Below are 21,379 nucleotides of genomic sequence, written 5' to 3'. Positions count from 1 at the left end.
TTCCTCTCTGAAACCAATAAAAATATGTTTTTTTAAAAAGTCTTATGCAGCTTTTTGACACACATGGCTGCCTCGTTTTCCCAAAAGCCCTGGCACACAGTAGGTGCTAGAAATACTCTCTGAATACCAGGAGCATGTAACGAGGATGACACCCCTTGGCCCCGGGGGTCATTGAAGCCTCTGTCAACCCTAGTTGGCTGTCCCCAGGGGACCAGGCTAAGAACCAATTCAAGAACTGTCCTAGCCTCAGGCTCCTTTCTCCTCACTGGTGCCGTGCCGATCCTTAGCCTTCATCCAAGCAGCGCTAACACTGGTGAGAACCTGGGGACAGCACCGTGTGTTCTGGAGCCCCGCCAAGGCGCAGGGGCCGCGGCCTGGATTCCGCTGCCCGCGGCAGGCCCTTAGCTCCTCCGCTCGGCCGAGTCCGGCCAGCTGTGGGAGGTGCTGTTCTCCTTCACTTCCACGATTAGCTCAGACCTTAAAAATCACAGCCTGGCGCCTGTGCCTCTCATGCCAAGGAAAACAGTAGATGTCAGAAACCTCCTTAGGTATCTGGAAGTGAACAGCTCCTTCTGCTCCCTCCCTTCCTGGTATGAGGTCATTAAATCAGGATGACAAAGCAAACAGTGACATGTACTGTTGGGACTTGTTCCCACATTGGTTCCAGGCCTTCTCCAACACCTCTCCTCCCCATGCTCAGAGTGGCAGGCCCAGGTGTGGACAACCAATTGAGCTGGATGCTAGGGATCCTGGGAAATGGAAGGCATCCACTGTAGCAATACCAGTGAAGAGCAGGTCCTGGATGGACCTGGGGAACAGAGGGAATCGGATATTAGCACCACCAGACATTTGCACAGAGGCTCCCAGGCATCGGCATGCTCTCATTTATTCTCATTTGAGGTGAGGAGCGTGAGAATTCTTTTGACTTCAGAGATGAGAAAACAGGTCAGCAACTTATTCAGGGCTATATGGCTTAAGGGTCAGAGCCAAACTTGAAATCAATTTTACGACTCTAGTCACATCTTCCCACCTTACCACAGTTCCTCAAACTTCAGTCACTGGTATACCTGCCTCATACTTTTTTGCCTTGTTGCATAGCAGCCTCCTATTATTTCCTTAATGTTTTTCTTTAAATAAATTCACTTTGAAAATTGACCTCGTTCTAAGCAACAACACATGTGTGTATGTGTGTAAATAATAATGTATGTATATGTATCATTGCTAAAACTGAACATTTTCATCCTCCTCCCCTAAGTCAACTCTCGTAACACCAGGGAGACTGGTGCCCACTTTGAGAAACTGTCCATTGCCCTGCACCCACCTGCATGACTAAGAATGCCCCTTCACAGGCTGGCAGTCACTAAGTGGCCGCCGTGTGGAAATGCGCAGCCAGCAGGATCGCTCGGGGCCACCACTGTTGTTGTTAGGGCTATGCCTCCAAGTCACAGAATCACGGAATCCTGGGGGATAAGAGAGACATCGCAGAATACAACTCCTAAGGGGCAAGGCCTCATTCAACATGCCCAGTCACAACCCTAAAGATTAAGGAGGCACCATTCAAAGGTATAAAGATGAATCAGATGAGTCCTTGCTCTTAAAAACAAAGATTACAGCCCTAGCTGGTTTGGCTCAGTGGATAGAGCGTCGGCCTGTGGACTGAAGGGTCCCAGGTTCGATTCCGGTCAAGGGCATGTACCTTGGTTGCGGGCACATCCCCAGTGGCGAGTGTGCAAGAGGCAGCTGAATCGATGTTTTCAACTCTCTATCCCTCTCCTTTCCTCTCTGTAAAAAAATCAATTAAAAAAAATGTATATATATATATATATAACAAAGATTACAAACATAAGCAACTGAAAACTAGAGGAATAAGCAAAGGGTCTGGAATCAGAGAAACTAGACTTGAACAAGCCCCTTCATGTTTTTGAGCCCCAGTGTCCTTAAACAGAGATGACAGTATTTCTTCTTTTTACCTTTTAAGACAACAGGAGATTCAGATTTTCTAAATGGGTGTGATATATCAAAACATCAAGTTTTGCACCTTAATTCAGTACAATTTTTGTTACTTATACCTCAATAAAGGGGGAAATGGGAGTGAAAAATGCTCCATAAAAGACCATAAAGCTATAATAAAGTGTGTAAGTACTAGATAGGCAATGCCCAAACTCCTGAATAGAGTATTTGCATTATGACTGCAGAATGACTCCAGTGAAAACTACCAGAAACAGTTTGGGGATCACCACATGGGCCTGACCAGTGTCCCCAACTTGCTGCTTCCAGGTCTTGGGCCTAGGAAGACGATGGTGAGCTGCACCAGCTTGCTGCCTTTCACTCCTTCAGAATCCTGCGTTTATTCTCTGATTCTCATTCTTTCTGCTTTGAAACCAGTCTTCCAGCTTCCCACCCCATGGCCAAGTTTTTACATAGTAATGCAACTTTGCTGCCCTCTGGTGGTCACTCGGTGCAATAGCTGCAGTGACTTTTCAAGGGGTGTGCGTGACAGCCGGAGGAAACCAGAGCCAACCCTCAAGATCAAGATTTTCCAGGGCTGGCAGAGGACTTAAAACCCAATTAAAGGCAGCTGCTGGAGTCCAGAGCTCCTTGATGGGAAGGGGCAGTTCCACAGGGTTTTGCCCAAGTAGGACAAGAATCCAGGCCTCTGTCTGCATTAACTCCGCTAACATGTTCAGTTCCTTGACTGGAACTGAAGCTTGTCTGGAAATGAAGATGGCCCTTCTTCCCTCTCTGCCTAGAAAACCTCAGGGTAAGAGGGCCAGGACTAGAACATGCCCTCCAACCCATTTAAAGCAACAGTTAACTGAGCACTTGTTTTGTGAACTGGTTGATGCCATAGGATGCAATGCTGGTGGGTACAAAATAAGATATACTAGTATAGTTCCTGTCCCCAACTCATAAATTCTGAGCTCACATATCATTTGAGAAACTGTCCATTGCCTCAGGCCTAAGGGCTATCATAGAAATAGAAATAGCATGCTACAGGGCTGGTGGGGAAGGAGAGGTAACCACCACGGGAATCGGGGTTTCCCAAAAGTAGAGTCACTCAAGTTGGACTTGGAAAATGAGTAGAGCCTTACCTAGCTGACAGGATACTAATAATAACTACATGTTGGGGGAGCTATTTATGTGCCCAGCATGGTTAAGGATTGTATAGCTACATCTCCAGCTCCATGTTATGAGGTAGGTATTATTTTCTCTAGTCAATAGACAAGGAAACCAAGGCTCAAGGCCATGTATACAGCAAGGATTAATAGAAAACATAGAAAGTAAAGGCAAAAGTGCTTGGGGCAAATAATCTATTAGCACTACAATATCAGGTACACCTGGTCAGGTGGCAGAAAGGAAGGGACAAGGGCATATGGAGGGGGTGGTTATGGTAATCAACAAGTACAGGAACCATCCTAGCCAGTTTGGCTCAATGGATAGAGCGTCCGCCTGCAGACCAAAGGGTCCTGGGTTCGAGTCCAGTCAAGGGCACGTACCTTGGTTGCAGGCTCCTCCCTAGCCCAGGCCCTGGTCAGGGCTCATGCAAGAGGCAACCAATCAATATTTCTCTCACATCGATGTTTCTCTCTGTCTTTCCCTCTCTCCCACTCTCCCTAAAAATCAATGGAAAAATATCCTTGGGTGAGGATTAACAAACAAACACAAAAAAATGTACAGAAACCCAAAAGGTGAAGGGATTAAGTACAGATTGGTAGTTACAGAATAGTCATGGGGATGGGGATGTACAGTACAGCATAGGGAATATAATCAGTAATATTATAATAACTGTATGGTATCAGATAGGCACTAGTTTTATGGGGTGACCACTTAGTAAGTTATGTCTAATCACTGGGTTACATACCTGAAACTAATATAATACTGTATGTCAACTGTAATTGAAAAATAAAAAATTATTTTAAAAAGGTACAGAAACCCTATGATAAGGGGTTTGAAAGCCTCAAGTGAATTTAGACCTCACTCTCTGGATAATGAAACCCTTTGAGCTTTCAGATCAAAGGATTCTGCTCAGAGATGCACTTTAGGCCCCTTCAGGGAGGAGGCAGATAAGAGGAAGCGATATCTGTGCGCAGTCAGAGTTGCGCAGAGCGTGGGTCAGGCCAGTGGGCAATGCACAGGGATAAATCCTAAAATCTCTACACAGAGAACCTGTTCAGATTGACTTGGGGGATGAAGAAGGTGCAGCTACCTTCAGTGGGAACCACTGTCTCCTCACACACTGAGCCCACCAACCTGCATCATCAAAGCCAGATCCAATGGGGAGAGAAAGATTTCTGCTCTCCCATGGACTGGAAGTCTCATTCTCACCCTACTATCGCTGTGCCAAACCTCTAAAACCAAAGCAAGGCAGTCTGTTCAGACTGCAGAGAAGAAATCTTGGAAACTGTTCTCGATGCCCACATCAAGTGAGGAATCTCAAGATCAAAAAGCCTGTCACAAGAAGACACCATACCCGTTTGATGCTGTGACCTGCCTCCCAAAGGTCAAGGAGAGTTTTATGTCATTTCCCAGCAGTCCATCAAACCTGCTTGGGTCCAAACCCTGCATGGGAAGTCAGCCACCAGGGGCTTGGATTCCTGCTTCTGACTGCCACAGGACTGGCAGGCTTCCCTCTGGCTCCCCCTCGCAGGAACCAGCCACAGCTGCTGGTCACTTGTCACACCCTATCCGGGAGGTGGCAGAATGTCAATGGTACAGCAACAGATCCCCAGCCTGTGACTAACGGCTTCATAAGCTGTTAGGAATTGTGTCACATTTCCCAAAAGAGCTACTCCAATGAAGTTAGTAATGAGCAAAGGCTTGGGCTACCAGGACATGGTGCAGCTTCATACTTCCTATCCTAGATTAGGACAATTCCAGAGAAAATATTTATAGCAGCACTCAGCAAGCATTCCTTTTTTTTTCTTTTTTGGTTGATCGTCAACCGAGGATATTTTTCCGTTGATTTTTAGAGAGAATGGAAGGGAGGGGGAAAGTCAGAGATAAACATTGATGTGAGAGAGATACATCAATTGGTTTCCCCCCTCTTCCCCCCGAACAGAGGTAGGAATTGAGCCCACAACCTAGGCATGTGCCCTGACCAGAAGTCAAACCGTGACCTCCTGGTTCATAGGTTGATGCTCAACCACTGAGCAACACTGGCCAGGTGATATTGTTTTTTGAGAAATGAAAGACTTATCACTCTTAGCAGACCAGACTTCTCACATCTGTCTGGGTAACTAAAGTTTCTTATTACTGCGCCTTGCCTACCTCATGTACACGGTCTGATCCATGAGGAAAGCATCGTCCTTGCCCACTCTCCTGCTGAGCCACAGCTTTTCTCCTGCCTGCTCAGTGAATCTGCCTCCAGCCCAGGCCACAGGCTCTCTACCTGCTTCCACGCTTAGGCTTCCCTTTCCTGTAGAAGTGAGGCATTAATGATGGGGGTGGCGGTGGGGTGAGATAAGGCATCCTCTTGCATTTCTTCATGCTTCCAGAGAGAAAGGAATTTCTATTCCTCTCTCCACAGAGGTGAGAAGCCCCACACTGGGCAAGACACATCCAGCTTTTCATTCTGTGACCTTATTTGCACTTTTCCACTGGAGGAGTAACTAATCTCATTGGTCAAAGTCCAGGACATTCAGAGGGCTGAGTTTTTATCAGGACTGTGCATGAGGTATGCTATGGTCCTGAACCAGGTCCTGGTAAGTCCGGGTCTGTTCTCAAACCTGGCAGGAGGATTACAGTGGGAGGGAGTAAGAAACCCCCATGTGCACCTATTTTTTAGTTCCCTGAATGACAGGGACCCCCAGGGTCACATCTATGCGTGACCTCATATTTCAACACTCTTTGAGGAGGCAACATCAGTGAATCCTGGGGTCTAATGGCCAGAAGCACCCTACCGCTCGGGAAAAGCACAGTCCCTAAAGCTTAATGAAAGACATGTGGCCTTAAACAAACATGAGCCATCTTCACCTTCTCACTTTAACATAGTCATGTCTCTTACTTTACTAAGTCTCAAAATATATGGTTCCTTTTTACATACATACACAAACACTTTTAAACATAAATATCAAATTCAAGAAAATCAGATGGGTACATAAATTTAGGAAGCCAACAGTATAGGAGAGAAGGACAATCACCACATTTCACAAATGATCATCTGAACGCCTTCTCTGGATATTCAACTTGATATGTTATCCTAAATATCCCATATCACATGGTCCACAAGGTCTTCCTTTAGGATTCTGAGGCAATTAATAGCCATACTTGTCATTAAGATGGGTCCTGCCATCTCCACTTTGACCTACATCAGAGTATAAAAAAAGAAAGAAAGACATTCAATTTTCCAAGGTCTGGAGGGAAAAGAAAAGACATCAGTGGACCAAAAAGTAAAACACAAAACACATAAAGGTTTCCTTTGCCATAGACATTTGACTTTTTGCATACAATTTCAAAATATGGTCCTCTTTTCACTTTTACCCTAACATTAGCAGACAAAAGAGCAAAGATGAATTTCTATTAATTACTAATATATTAGAAACCCAATCCACAGAAAAAGCAACCTGTGATGAGCATATGGGGAAACAAGAATCTTCTATATTGCCTTAAGGATATATGTCTGAATGTAAATGGCCACAATGTCCATAGAATGTGATTTATAATATCTTTAGCCCTAGCTGGATAGAGCGTCAGCCTGCAGACTGAAGGATCCTGGGTTCGATTCGGGTCAAGGGCACATGTCAGGGTTGCAGGCTCGATCCTCAGTAGGGGGTGTGCAGAGGCAGCCGATCAATGATTCTCTCTTATCATTGACGCTTCTATCTCTCTCTCCCTCTCCCTTCTCTCTGAAATCAATAAAAAAATAAATAAAATAAAATGTTCATAGCCTCTGATCCAGCATGTAATTTTTATGAATATTTTCCTACACATGTAACTCTGCACTTGTAAAATTACATATGTTAGAGGTTACTTATTGCAGAGTTGTTTGTAATGGCAAAAGAATGGAAACACAACAAACATTCATTAAATAAATAAAGATATATCCATACCATAAAAGAGAATTATGCAACTATACATACACACACACCCCTATCAATAACTATGGGAGGGTCTCTACATAGTGATAAGTGCAAAAGAGCAAGGCACAGAATATGCTTCCAATTTTGTAAATTACATTGTTTGACTTATCTGGAATAAGAAAAACATTTATATGAATAAGCATTCAAAGTGACGTAATCAAAAAATATTTTATTGTAGGAAACCCCAGATAACACCCCTTTCTGCCTTATTTGGAAAACATCTCAACAACGTTTTCTAATAAAAATTTTGTATAGTGTGAAAAGAAAGGGTTGATTAAAAGGATAAACTTATTTCTATGATATCCTACTTGAGAAAAAAGCGAATATTCTTATTTTATTCTTGTGTTATTATTTATTAAATATTGTATTATTTATTTGTATTACAATTATAACCTACTTTTGCCCAGCCCTATCCTATATAATAAAAGGGTAATATGCAAATCATCCGAATGGCAGAACAACTGGTTGCTATGACATGCACTGACCACTAGGGGGCAGACGCTCAATGCAGGAGCTTCCCCCTGGTGGTCAGTTTGCTCCCAAAGGGGAGCGACGCTCAGCCAGAAGCCGGGCTCATGGATGGCGAGTGCAGTGGTGGTGGCGGGAGCCTCTGCTGCCTCCACGGCAGCACTGAGGACATCCCCTGACTGGGAGAGGGTGCAGGCCGGGATGAGGGACCCCTGAGTGCATGAATTTTATGCACAGGGCCTCTAGTATATTACATATTCATAAATATACTAACTAAATCTTAGAGGAAAAGAAAAGTAAAAACAATCTACCTTCAGGTGGGACCCAGACACAATAGTCTGGGTCATCTTCTGGATATTTGGAGGAAAGTGTTGGTGGAAGCTGGAAAGAAAAGATAGGTTATTTTATTTAAAAAAATTTTAACTCTTTAAAAATAATTTTTTTTAACTCTAAGAATTATTGTCCCATGCCTGTCAGAACGTGCCCATGTTGTGTGTTAGGTTTCTCTCTCGCTCTCCCGTTCTAAAATCAATAAAAACATTTTTTTATTTTTTTTTAAGAGAGAACAGCCAGCTGGAGTGGCTCAGTGGTTGAGCATCGATCTATGAACCAGGAGATCACTGTTCAATTCCAGGTCAGGGCACACGTCCAGGTTGCGGGCTCAATCCCCACATAGGATATGCAGGAGGCAGCTGATCAATGATTCTCTCTCTTCCTTGAAGTTTCTATCTATCTCTCCCTCTCCCTTCCTCTCTCAATAAAAATCTATTTAAAAAACAACAACAACAAAGAGAGAACAGTTCCCATTAATGATCTTGACGTGATAAAAAAATGGGGAGCATTCTCTCTCTGAACCTTGATTATTTTTTTCCCTATAAAGCCTCAACGAGCTGATTTCAGCCAGAGAGAGTGAAGTGATGTTTTTAAAAGGGGCAGTTAACACAGGTCTGAGCTCTTTCCCGTAGAGGAAAATTCGGCATTTGCCTTTTGATCTAAGTGCAGGAACAAATTAGCATAGCTGACTTGATGGTTATCCTTTGAAAAAGTCCTGTTTGCAAGTTGGTCTTAGCTGGCATCTGGGAACTTGGATATCAGGAAGTTCCTACTATCCTAACTGTAAGAGTGGCTCACTGTGCCTAAACTGTAAGTAAAGACAATGTGATTGATGCTGAACACTTGCTTTTCTTCTGGGAGAATGGAATTTGGGCACATGCCAGTCATGGGGTGAGCCTATGTGATCTCAGTCCTTAATAAAAACCCTGGATACTGAGTCTCTAATGAGGTTTCCTGGTTAGCAACATTTCCCAAATTGTCACAACTCGTTGTCAGGGGACTTAAACACAGCCTGTGTGACTCCACTGGAAAAGGACCTTAGGAATTTTGTGCCCCAGACTTCACCCCATGTGCCTTTCCCTTTGCTGACTGTGCTTGGTATATACTTTTGCTGCAGTAAATCACAGCTGTGAGTACAACCACATGCTGAGTCCTGTGAGGCCTCTTGTGAATTACCTAGCCTGAGGGTGGTCTTAAGGACCTCCCCACACAACCTAGCAATCTCATTTCTGAGAACTTACTGTATCCATGCAAAATTATGTCTATACAAGGTTATTTATAGCTCTGTTGTAATAAAAGACTGGAAACAACACAAGTGCCTGTCTACTGGGGGCTGGCTAAATAGAGTAGATTCATACAGTAGGAAGCTCTTGGTGTATTCATAAACAATGATTTCCATAATAGGTTAAAAAATAAACAAACAAGATGTAGCCCTGGCCGGTGTTCTCAATGGTTAGAGTGTTGGCCCACGCACCAAAGGGTTGCAGGTTCGATTCCCGGTCAAAGGCACATACTTGGATTGCAGGTTCGATCCCCAGTTGGGGTGCGTGCAAGAGGCAACCAAGTAATGGGTCTCTCTCACATCAATGTTTCTCTCTCCTCTGTCTCTCTCTCCATCCCGCCCTCCTTTTCACTCTCTCTGAAAAGCAATGGAAACAATATCCTCGGGTGAGGATTAACAACAAAGAAAAAAAAAAACAAGATGTAGAATGCAGTACATTACATCCTACCTTCTGTGTAATAAAAGGAGGAAAATAAGAATATACCACTCAAGTGACTTTGTATGGCATACTAGGATATGAAGATTCACAAATTAATAAAAGAAGTATGTGAGCAGTTCTAAGGAGCACGGTAGATGGAGATAAGAATAGAGAATTCAAAAAGTAAATGCTCAAAAATAAAAATAGAGCCCAGGCTTCTAGAAGAGGGGATAGAAGGCAGTTGGGAACTCTGCTAGGACAGTCCCTAAAGATTCATTCGTCTGGATGTGGTCCAGGACAAGGGGATTCGTTTTTACTTCCAGAGAAGTGAAGATTAGACTAAAGTACTTACTTTGCCTGGATCAGGAGCTTTCTTTTTCTTCAATTCATCTCTGTTTTTCCCATATTCATTCTTTGATACTAATTTAAGGAAAAGAAAAAAAGAGGCAATAGCTAGTTCAAAATAAATAAAATAGAAAAAACATTCTTTCCAAGAGAGCATTATATTTATTGAAGAAAACATAACAATCGAACTCTCAAAAAGCCCTTCTACTATTGTAAAGACTATATATTAAGATAATTTTCCCTTCACTAATAACCCTAGTTTTCAAATCCTAAAGCTATTCTACAAACTTGAATATAATCACTCCATGTGAATAGGTGAAGGAAAATGGAGCTGACTTTACTTACCACAGTTTAACCATTACAGTTAGAAGCAGTAGAAAACCAGAAAAAAGTCCTTTGACTAGGCCAAACACTCAACCAATTTCTTTTAATAGTTTTGGAATCACCCCCATGGTAGGCACCCATTCAGTTCAGGGAAATGTAAAATTGTGGAGGGCTTTGCATGGCCAGAGGAAGAAAGAAAGGCAAATGGGATGGCCTCAAACATAAACCTCTCATATATTCCAGTTCTCTCCAGGGCCCGGCAGCAGCACCCACCCAGTGTCTTAAAGGCCATTCTCTGTGCTGCCTCAGGTCAGCTGCCACCCCTCTCTGGGACATCCATCGGCTGCCTGTGTGAAGAGCAGCAATGGAGTCGGCTGTGCTACTTGCCTGAGGGTTCCTCACGTGATGCAGCTGTTTCACTAATGTCTTGATCATCTTTATTCTGTTCCACTTGGCTGAGTTGAGACCTGTTTTCTATAAAACGCAGAACCAAAGCATATTGTTATTATTTAATTCCTGGTGAGGAACCAGGAAAACAAAAACAGAAGCAAGGAAAGCTAAATAAATACACAATCATCCAGTTTTACTATCATTAGCTTCAACTAAAATTAAGTTTTCAATAAATGTGCCTCCAGATGTCTAACATAGAATCACCAATTCTCCACTTTAAAAACTGGCCACTTCTAAGATAAAACTTTTAGCAATACTTAACAAAGCCTTAAAAATTTATATATTCCTTGAAATGTACACATCCTAGAAATTCTACTTCCAGGAACATATTCAAAGAAAATAATCAGAGATGAGCACTAAGATTTTATTATATACAAATATGTTTAAAATAGCCAAAATTAACAGATAACTTACCTGTCTAACAACAGGGAGTTGATTAAGTAAGTTACGGCACATGCATGTAATGGACCACTATGTCCCTTATTAAACCACATTTTTAAAGAATATTTTAAAACATAGGTTATAAAATAGCATGTAAAATATGATCCCAATTTTGTTAAACAAACAAATAAACAAAAAGGCCTAAAGTAATTCTAATCAGGTACAGATTTACTAATTAATGTATCTTATAAACCAAATTTAAAGTTTGCTATTTTTACACAAATATTTGCTTTGGTCCCTTAAATAAAACAAAACAAAAAAAAGAAAAGTACCATACTAACTTCTCCCCTTCCTGCTGGATAGCTCAAAGACCAGAGTTATAAAAAGTAAATATAGCCCTAGCTGGTTTGGTTCAATGGACAGAACATCAGCCTGTGGACTGAAGGGTCCCAGGTTTGATTCCGGCCAAGGGCACATACCTGGGTGCAGGCTCGGTACCCAGTAGGGGGCGTGCAGAAGGCAGCCAATCAATGGTTCTCTCTTATCATTGATGTTTCTATCTCTCTCTCCCTATGCCTTCTTCTCTAAAATCAATAAAATAGGAAACCAAGATGGCGGCATAGGTAAACACCTGAACTTGCTGCCTCGCACAACCACTTCAAAACTACAACTAAAAGACAAAACGGACATCATCCAGAACCACAGGAAGGCTGGCTGAGTGGAAATTCTACAACTAGAAGGGAAGAGAAAAGCACACTGAGACTCAGAGGAGGTGCGGAAATGAAGTGCGGAGGTACAAAGGTGTGTGCGCGGAAAGGGCTGGCAACTGAGTACGCGGCTGGCTTTTTCAATCTGGAGGGAGACACAAGCTCCCGACTGCTCTGAACTCCAGTTCCGGGCGAGACTCTGGGGACCTAGACTCATATAGGGAGAAACTGGACTGTCTAGCATCGGGCGGAATTCGAGGGCGGCTTTCTCTCAGAGGTGCTTGCAGCGATTACTGAGGAACACTGAGACCCAGGGGCCTCTTAGGGCAGGGCCGACTGTCAGCCATTGCTGTATGCTCCGCCCTGAGACCCTGCCCCACCCAAGCTGTGCTCAGAGGTTTTTGCATATTAATGGCCTGGTCCTTTGAAATCTAAAATTACTAACAAACTGCAGCTGAGTCAGAGAGACCCAGAACATCCAAAAAAAGGCCCAAGGCCCCAGAGCAGCTTGCATTGCTTCACAGCTGGGCCTCATCTGGGCACCTCCAAAACCCAAACAAAGAAGAAGAATCTGCAGATCTCTCCATAGCTCCTGCTGGGAGGCCTCAGGCAGAGGCTAAATTAGCACCTCCTTGGAAATCCAAGAGCCAGTGTACCCAGTGGTCAGAGTGGGACCATCCAGATTGCAACTCCTCAGATCCATAAGGGACACACTCAGGGGGCAGACTCAGCGAGCACCAAAGCTCCACTGAAGCAAGTCTTGCCTCATAAGGGTGTCTCCAGCACAGAAGTTCTCCCATCATAGACATAGCTGATCCTCACAGCCAATTGGCTTGGAAGTCAATTCCTCCCAGTGATACCAACAACAATCAAGGCTTAACTACAACAAAACTGTGCACACAGCCCACAAAGGGGTGCACCAAGAGTGTCCACCTCAGGTAACTGGGTGCACTGGGCCCTATAGGACACCTAGCACACAAATCCACTCTATCAACACAGGGAAGCAGCCAAAATGCGGAGACTAAGAAACAGGTCACAAATGATAGAAATGGAGGAAAGCAAACTACTGGATATAGAGTTCAAAACCACGGTTATAAGGTTTTTCAAGAAATTTCTAGAGACCGCCGATAAATTTAGTGAGTCTCTCGAGGATATGAAAAAGGATGAACTAGAAATTAAGCATACACTGACTGAAATAAAGAATAATATACAGAGATCCAACAGCAGACTAGAGGATCGCAAGAATCAAGTCAAAGATTTGAAATACAAAGAAGCAAAAAACACTCAACTGGAAAAGAAAAAAGAAAAAAGGATCCAAAAATATGAAGATAGTATTAGGAGCCTCTGGGACAACTTCAAGCGTACCAACATCCGAATTATGGGGGTACCAGAAGAAGAGAGAGAGCAAGATACTGAAAATCTATTTGAAGAAATAATGACAGAAAACTTCCCCCACCTGGTGAAAGAAATAGACTTACAAGTCCAGGAAGCGCACAGAACCCCAAATAAAAGGAATCGAAAGAGGACCACACCAAGACACATCATAATTAAAATGCCAAGAGCAAAAGACAAGGAGAGAATATTAAAAGCAGCAAGAGAAAAACAGTTACCTACAAGGGAGCACCCATACGATTGTCAGCTGATTTCTCAACAGAAACTATGCAGGCCAGACGGGAGTGGCAAGAAATATTTAAAGTGATAAATAGCAAGAACCTACAACCAAGATTACTCTACCCAGCAAAGCTATCATTCAGAATTGAAGGTCAGATAAAGAGCTTCACAGATAAGAAAAGCTAAAGGAGTTCATCACCGCCAAACCAGTATTATATGAAATGCTGAAAGGTATTCTTTAAGAAGAGGAAGAAGAAGAAAAAGGTGAAGATAAAAATTATGAACAACAAATACATATCTATCAACAAGTGAATCTAAAAATCAAGTGAATAAAAAATCTGATGAACAGAATAAACTGGTGAATATAATAGAATCAGGGGCATAGAAAGGGAGTGGACTGACAATTCTCGGGGGGAAAGGGGTGTGGGGGGTGCGGGAAGAGACTGGACACAAATCGTACACCGATGGATGAGGACGGGGGGGGGGGGCGGTGGTAAGGGAGCAATGAGGTAAAAAAGAGGAACAACTGTAATAATCTGAACAATAAAGATTTATTTAAAAATAAATAAATTAATTAAATAAATAAAATATTAAAAAAGAAAAATAAATAAAATAAATAAAATATATATATTTAAAACGAAAGTAAATATAAGAACCATTTTTGAAAAGGCTAAGCATTTTGCCAATAACTAAATAAAGGAGAATTTAAAAAAAAGATTTACCCCTTTCAGAGAAGGAAATGGTAATTTTTTAAACAACTGAAGGTGTTTCAAGAGAAGGTCTACATACCAGGTCTGGTGTTTTATGCAGACAAGACATGCACACACACTCTCACACACATTTAATGCCAGTTCTTGTTTTTTTTCCCTCTTGCTTTCTATTTTCTGTGCAGACTTAATCTTGCTAAGCAGTTTGGCCAACCTGTAGGAAAATAACCCCTGCAGTTGACCAGGAATAAGAAGATACTAAAAAGATAAACAATCATCTTTCAGGATGGGATCATGGGCAATTTCTATTTTCTTCTTTGGCCTTTTATGTATGATTCAGTTTCTAAATAAGCATAAATGCCTTTTATAACTGAAGAAAATACTTTTAAAAACCAATCAATTCCCTTTTTCATCAAATCTTTGCTGTGGTGGGTAAATACTATACGCCAGGTTCTCTACTAGGCACCATGGACAAAAAAATGAATGTCATGATGCTTCCTGAGAAGTATGTCCAGTGGGTATAATTATGCTTAGCATCTGCTTTAGGATGCGTGACAAATGAGTAAGGGGAGGTTTATCTTGAGACCACCTCACCAGGACTCACCATCTACCATATTCCACTGCTCTCCCATCATATAGTGGCAATAGCTCAGGACAGACCACAGTAGCCGGAGTTTCAGATTCTTCAGCTTTCAATTTTCCATAATGGAACGGACTGAAAATACCTGCCCTTATTTTGCAATGAGGATAAAAAATGACTGGCAGTTCAAGAAAGCATGTTTACAGAATCAGTTGTATCACATATCACAAAGTATTTCAAAGTCAAAAAGTGCACAGGCAAGAACTAGCTCTGCTTTTTCAAAGCTACCCACAATTAATGCAAATGCTTTATATAAAGAAAGACCTTACCATGCTGCTTTGTTTCTTTAGAACATGTGAGGTCAATGGGAGGACTCATCTCCTGCACTGCTTCTTCTGGCCCTCTCCCCTGCTGTAGCCTACTGCTTCCAGCCTCCACTTTGTTCTTTTCCTGATCGTCCTTTTCTTTCTCTTCTTCCTCGTCCTCTTCCTCCTCCTCCTCTTCCTCTTCAGGCTCATCCTTCATTCTCATTAGAGCTGGAGGGAGTTCAGGACGCTTCGGGGGTAACTTCTGTAAGGGAAACAAAACCCTGAGCAAGTTGTTCTACATAATGAGAAAGAAACAAATCTCTTCAGAGAGTTAAGCTAAATGTGTAGAATGTCTAATCTCAATATGCTGATAAGCCCTGCAGAAGTTTGCTGGAAGTAGGACTTTCACCTGAAATTTTATCCATCTATGGACCCTTAACGAGTATTTTTGTTAGTTTCTAGGTCAAAACATATTAAGTACGAATATTAAGAATATTAAGTACTCAGACTACAGGGGGTGGGGGCATGAATTGGAGGTGGAGGGTAATGGGGGAATAAGGACACATATGTAATACCTTAATCAATAAAGAAATTTTTTTAAAGAGAAAATTATGCTTAAAATAAAAAATAAAATAAAAAGAATATTAAGTACTGGAAACAGCATGTAAGGAACTAAAGCATTTATTCCAGGTGAGTATCAGCTATAGGAATTCTGTCCTGTTACCCACTTACGATGTTAAAGGATCTTAATTCATTACAAAACCTTCTAGGGAGTAAATCAAACACACATTTCTAAGAAATAAATCATTTGCACAATCTTTTCATCTTAGATCTAACACAATTTCAAGGAAATAAGACATGTAAGTAAGTAAAATAGGTCCTGAGGAAGGCATTTCTTGAAGAATAAGGCCAACTATTCATATATATATATATATTGTTTTGTGTTGTTGTTTGAGAAAGAGAGAGAGAGAAACACTGATGTGAGAGAAAAACATCAATCAATTGCCTCCTGTATGTGCCCTGACCAGGGATCAAAACCACAAACTAGGTATGTGTCCTGACCAGGAATTGAACCCCTACAACCTTTTGGTGTATGGGACAACACTCCAACCAACTGAGCCACCAGGTCAGGGAAAGAACTTCAAATAAAATTATTAGAAAAAGTAGATCACAGCTTAAGGAATAGAGAGAAGGTACCAAAGTATATGTTGGGTATATTATGTTTTAAACATAGGATTTATTTCAGTAATCATCTAAGGAGAGCTTTTTAGTCAAGAGTTTTTCTTCTAACTACAGCATAAGTATCCTCCCCCCAACCCCCTCCCACCCCACCCCACCCCTCATACACACAAGACAGAAAAGCTTCCATCTCAGATTGGGAAACCACATACTCACTGAGAACATATGGGTAGGACTTCAGACCTCTGCCACCAGAGGGCAGTTTTCCCTGATTGTTGGCTGAATTAGGTACCCCCAAGATTCATATGTTGAAGTCCCAATCCCTAGTACCTCAGAATGTACCTATATTTGGAGATGAGATCTTTAAAGAGGTGACTAAGTAAAAATAAGGATGGAGCCCTAATCCAATATAAGAAGAGGTGCAAATGCACAGAGGGATGAACATGTAAAGAGGCAGCAAGAAGGCAGCCTTCTTTAAGCCAAGGAAAGAGGCCTCAGAGGAAACCAACCCTGCTGGCACCTTGATCTTAGGCTCCTGGCCTCCAGAATTGTGATAAAATAAACGTCTGTTGTTTAACCACCCAGGCTGTGGTATTTTGTTATGGCAGCCCTAGCACGCTAATACACAAGGTGTAGCTCTTTGGGTTGATGAAAACCTTTTAAAAGCTGAAACTACAAACAAGGATGGATGTAACTAAAGCAAAAATATACATGAGTGAACTATTAGAGAATTGTAGAAAGATCACAAACTCAACAGACAAAAGACCTGAATTTGACTGCCAGTCCAATTACATACTGATGATGTAATGTTATATGTAATCTCTTTGACCCCGTTTCCTCACCTGTGAGAGGTAATAATTCCCACACATCACAAGGTTTTGGAGGGATTAAATAAAGGAAAAACCACATGACAGGGAGCCAGGTGCATAGACTATGCTACTAACAAGTGTTAGTTGAGCCTGGAGTGAAGCATTTAATGCAGGAGACCCTTTCTTAAATGTAACAGTCATCACAAATTAGCCCACTGGTATTCTAATTTATAAATCAATTACATGCAAATTGATTGGCATAAATCAATTCATTCTTTTTGTTTGTTTTTCTTTTTTTAGATTCCTTTTTTATTCTTTTTATCTTTTGTTTTTTGTTTTTTTTTCTCTTTCTTTTGTTTTTTTTCATTAATCCTTGATAACCCTAAACTGAAGAGAAAAATCCAAGAACCAAGACCTGGGAAAGATGTGATCATTCCAAGTTCACAGCCCTTTTCCACATTACTATGAAGAAAAAAAAAATGACTCGTTCTATGAAATGAGTCATTTGAGCTTTGAAAAGAGAAAAGTTAGCTCAGATAACTCAAAAGCTAGAAGCTTAACACCTTGACGCACAACTTACCCCTACTGTCCCAGTTTTTAATTTGAATTTGCTTCCTCCTTTCATGGCACCAAAGAGAGGCAATGTAAGCTTTTTAGCTTTGTTTTCAGCATCTAAAGTGTGACTTTCAGTCCTAGAAAGAAAGAATAATTATACACATCTATTCCAGTGAGGCCAAGAATTTATCTAAAACACAGTGACACTGTCGAAGAAACTACTTAGCAAATCAAAAATGTCCGCATATGAAAGGACTTCAGGGCAGCAGAGTTTGAATGGACAATGACACAGATAGTCAAATACAGAGCTATTCAGGACAAGAAGAGGCTCAGGCTCCTACCTTAGTCTAGTAGTTTACACCGTGCTACATGATTTCATATTCATAAAATGATACTTGCAGTACAAAGGTCACTGGCAATGTGTAAGATGATCCCACCCCGACTAAGTGGCAGGAGATGGATCCATGGTGTAAAGCCCTATTTCACCAACATCTGAACAGGACTCAAAGTACCCTACTTACTTGGAGTCCACACTTATAACCACACAACTCTGAGCACAGTTGTTTAAAAGCAAAAAAGAGTGTGTGTGTGTGTGTGTGTGTGTGTGTGTGTGTGTGTGTGTGTGGCAGGGTATCTTACGTAGTGAGTAATGACAAAAACATAATAAGAGACCCTACAATGATGAGTTTGTCAATGTTCTCATTGGCTTAACAACTAGGGTAAGCCCACTAGGGTAAAGTTGAGGAAGGGCAAAATGAAGATATTGTAGAAAGTAGAAGAATCAAAAAATAGAGCGCCCCCCCCAAAAATAAAAAATAAAAAAAGAATAGCAGCCCAGCCAGCATGGCTCAGTGGTTGAGCATGGACCTATGAACCAGGAGGTCACGGTTTGATTCCTGGTTGGGGCTCATGCCAGGGCAGCAGGCTCGAACCCCAATGTGGGGCATGCAGGAAGCAGCCGATCAATGATTCTCTCTCATCATTGATGTTTCTATCTCTCTCTCCTTCCCGCTCCTTTCCTCTCTAAAATCAATAAATATTTTTTTAAAAAGAGGTGCCTCTCAATATGTAGATACTCATCTATGCAACGCACCCAGCATCAAGTGCACGTTTTGTACTCAGTGGTGAGGGCCTGAATAAACGCTGACAATCTAAAGCAGCACTGTTCAATACAGAATTTTCTGCATTGATGGGAATGTTCTATCTCTGTGCTGTCCAATACAGTAGCTACTAGTCACATGTGCCTTTTGAGCACATGAAATTGCCTAGTGTGACTGAGAAACTGAAATTTAAATCTTATATAATTTAAGTATCACATGTGATTATTGGGTGCTGACTGGACAACAGTGACCTAAAGGGGAAAAAAACTTTCTATAGCTAACTACCTTTGTAAGTGAATGAACCCATCTAGGCAATACCACTTTTGGGATGCCCACCTGGTTTCTGTTCACTACGAGTTGCTTATTTCTAAAACAACCTACTCAACATTTTCAATATTTGTTGAGATCACACAGAATCAATCTTTTAAAAATATTGTCAAGTTGAAAGACTGGGATGGAGACTTGACTTGGAGTGGTGAACACATGATTTAGTGTACAGATTATGTGTTGTAAAAGTGTACACCTGAAATCAGTGTCACCCCCAATCAATTCTATAAAAGGAAAAAAAAAAGATTGGATCTCTCTCTCCTCTCTCTCTCTCTCTCTCTCTCTCTCTCTCTCTCTCTCTCTCACACACACACACACACACACACACACACACACACACACACTAGCCAACTCTGGGAAAAATTAGTCTCGAAATCTTATTTACAAATTATTCAAAAATCTCCTGGATGTCTGCAAATGGATTTGGGTTAATGTCTTCTAATAATCTCCCCAAAACCAGTTCACAATAGAATCAACTTCAGGGAATTATGCTTTCTCCCCTTTTAAAGGAAGAAATTACCCATTTTTAAAAAGTATTTTTATTAAACTGTTGTCAGCTGGTTCATAGGAATAAGAGATACAGGCATTAAAATGACTACCTGTGTGAGCACACTATGCAATAAACAAATCATGTGTAATAGAATTGTACACTTGAAACTTATGTAATGTTATTAACCAATATCACCCCAATAAATTTAATTTAGAAAAAAATTTAAATAGTCTGTATTCACCTGTGGTTTTAAAATCATAGAATGGTATTGCATTATAGTATTTGTATTTCTCTTATGAGGGAGGTTGAGCATCTTTTTATGTAATTAAGAGCTATTTGTATTTCTTTTTCAGTGGCTGTCAGTTGACAACCTTTGCCCATTTTTCTCTTGGGTGGATGGTTGTCTCCTTATCATTCATTAGTCTTTACACATTAGGGAAATGGGCCTTTTGCACATGTTGCTCTTTAAAAAGTATACTCTGCACTAAAAGATGAAGTATAAAATTCAGAGCCTTCCAATGAAACAGGTGGGACAGGAGACAGGGAGGCTCTCAGGGTCTGTGTGTGTGTGTGTGCGCACGCGCATTTACACGTGTATAAGTGTGTGTGTTTGTGGGTACGCGTGTGAGCTTCCAGCGGGAGGATAAAAATCTGTAGGAGTCTATAGTTCACAAATGAAACGAGTTTTTAGTTACTCTATGAAATGACTGCCTTCTGTGCTTTAAAGTGTTTCTTATATTCTATGTCTATTCAAAAATAATTATCTAAAAAGATAAAAAGATAATTCAGTGTTATCTATGCAAACATGCTTATTTAAAATTCCAAGTATATATCACAGTGATCACTTTGTAAATTAGATGAATGTCTAATCACTATGTTGTACATCTGAAACTAATATTGCATGTCAACTGCAATTGAAAAATAATTTTAAAAATTTTAAACACAAATAAATAAATAATGATTACAAAGAAAATAAAATTTTTAATAAAACTTCAAGTATAACTAAGACTTACTTTTTTAGTTCTGGAATTTCTGCTGGCTTTACAATTTTTATCAACCCTTTAAGTCTCTGTTGTTCTTTCCTCAGTTCAAAAGTTCTCAGGTGAAGTTTCTTCCGGGACACACCATCTAATGCACTCCCTGATTTCATTTCCGACATAAATGCATCTAAAGAGTCCTGAGATGCTGACTCTGAAAGAGCTGTCAGGAAAGGGATAATGCATGTTAGAAAGATGGTTGCAAATGTTTTAAAATGCAGCCAAAGTCACTAGCATAGAGTTGGACAAAGGACATTACTGATATTAGGAATAAGGAAACAGGTTATAGCTGAGAGGCTGTGGGACATCACCTTGCTTCATTCCCTTCATCTATTAAATAGAGAATTTATACCAAATACTGTATAATGTCCTTCCCAGCTCCTTAGAAAGGCTCCATATTCTATATATCTTATTAACCAATGTAGCCCAGTGCCTAGCATAGTGCACTACATATGGTCGATACTCAATAAGTATTTGTTTGAGTCATTGCCTTACCTTTGCTTGAGGCTTTCAGTCTCTCAGAAATGTCAGAGAGTTCTCTTTCAGCATCATTCAACTTTGCAACCTGTGACGCCCAAAGTAACAGGGTTAGCAAATGTTTTTCTTCTTTCAAAATAGGGTAGCTTCCTCCTCTTATTTTCATTATTATAAGTTTTAAGAAGATTAATTCGAAGTCTGGTTAAATCTGTTCTTTATATAGTTTTCATTTGTTTATTTAATTCTAACTGAATTAATTTCTGAATTAAAGAACTCAGAATTAAACAGAATAAATGTATAGAAAACAGACTTTATTTTATGCAAAAGAAAAAGCTCAAGCTATTTGTTTTCAATAATAAATCAAAAGGATAGATGCTGGTAATGTTTTAAACTCTGAATACCACTTAATATA

General features: G+C 40.9%; 1 protein-coding gene across 1 annotated transcript in view; it reads right to left on the bottom strand.

Moving 5' to 3' along the window:
• Window positions 1-862: 862 nt before the first annotated feature.
• The window catches only part of SLC4A1AP (solute carrier family 4 member 1 adaptor protein), a 28,746-nt gene continuing 8,229 nt past the window's right edge, over window positions 863-21,379 (bottom strand). Inside the window, exons 7-14 of the mRNA XM_079791853.1 lie at window positions 20,986-21,055; window positions 20,467-20,653; window positions 17,562-17,673; window positions 15,015-15,255; window positions 10,637-10,723; window positions 9,933-10,000; window positions 7,859-7,928; window positions 863-6,304 (exon numbers count right to left, since the gene is read on the bottom strand). Of these exons, the coding sequence (XP_079647979.1) occupies window positions 6,255-6,304; window positions 7,859-7,928; window positions 9,933-10,000; window positions 10,637-10,723; window positions 15,015-15,255; window positions 17,562-17,673; window positions 20,467-20,653; window positions 20,986-21,055 (885 nt within the window). The 3' untranslated portion in view covers window positions 863-6,254. The remainder of the gene's footprint in view (window positions 6,305-7,858; window positions 7,929-9,932; window positions 10,001-10,636; window positions 10,724-15,014; window positions 15,256-17,561; window positions 17,674-20,466; window positions 20,654-20,985; window positions 21,056-21,379) is intronic.

The sequence above is a fragment of the Cnephaeus nilssonii genome (assembly GCF_951640355.1).
Source record: "Cnephaeus nilssonii genome assembly, chromosome: 15".
NCBI classification, from domain to species: Eukaryota; Metazoa; Chordata; class Mammalia; order Chiroptera; family Vespertilionidae; genus Cnephaeus; species Cnephaeus nilssonii.
Note: the sequence above shows the minus strand (reverse complement) of the source record. Positions and strands in the feature narration are given on the sequence as shown.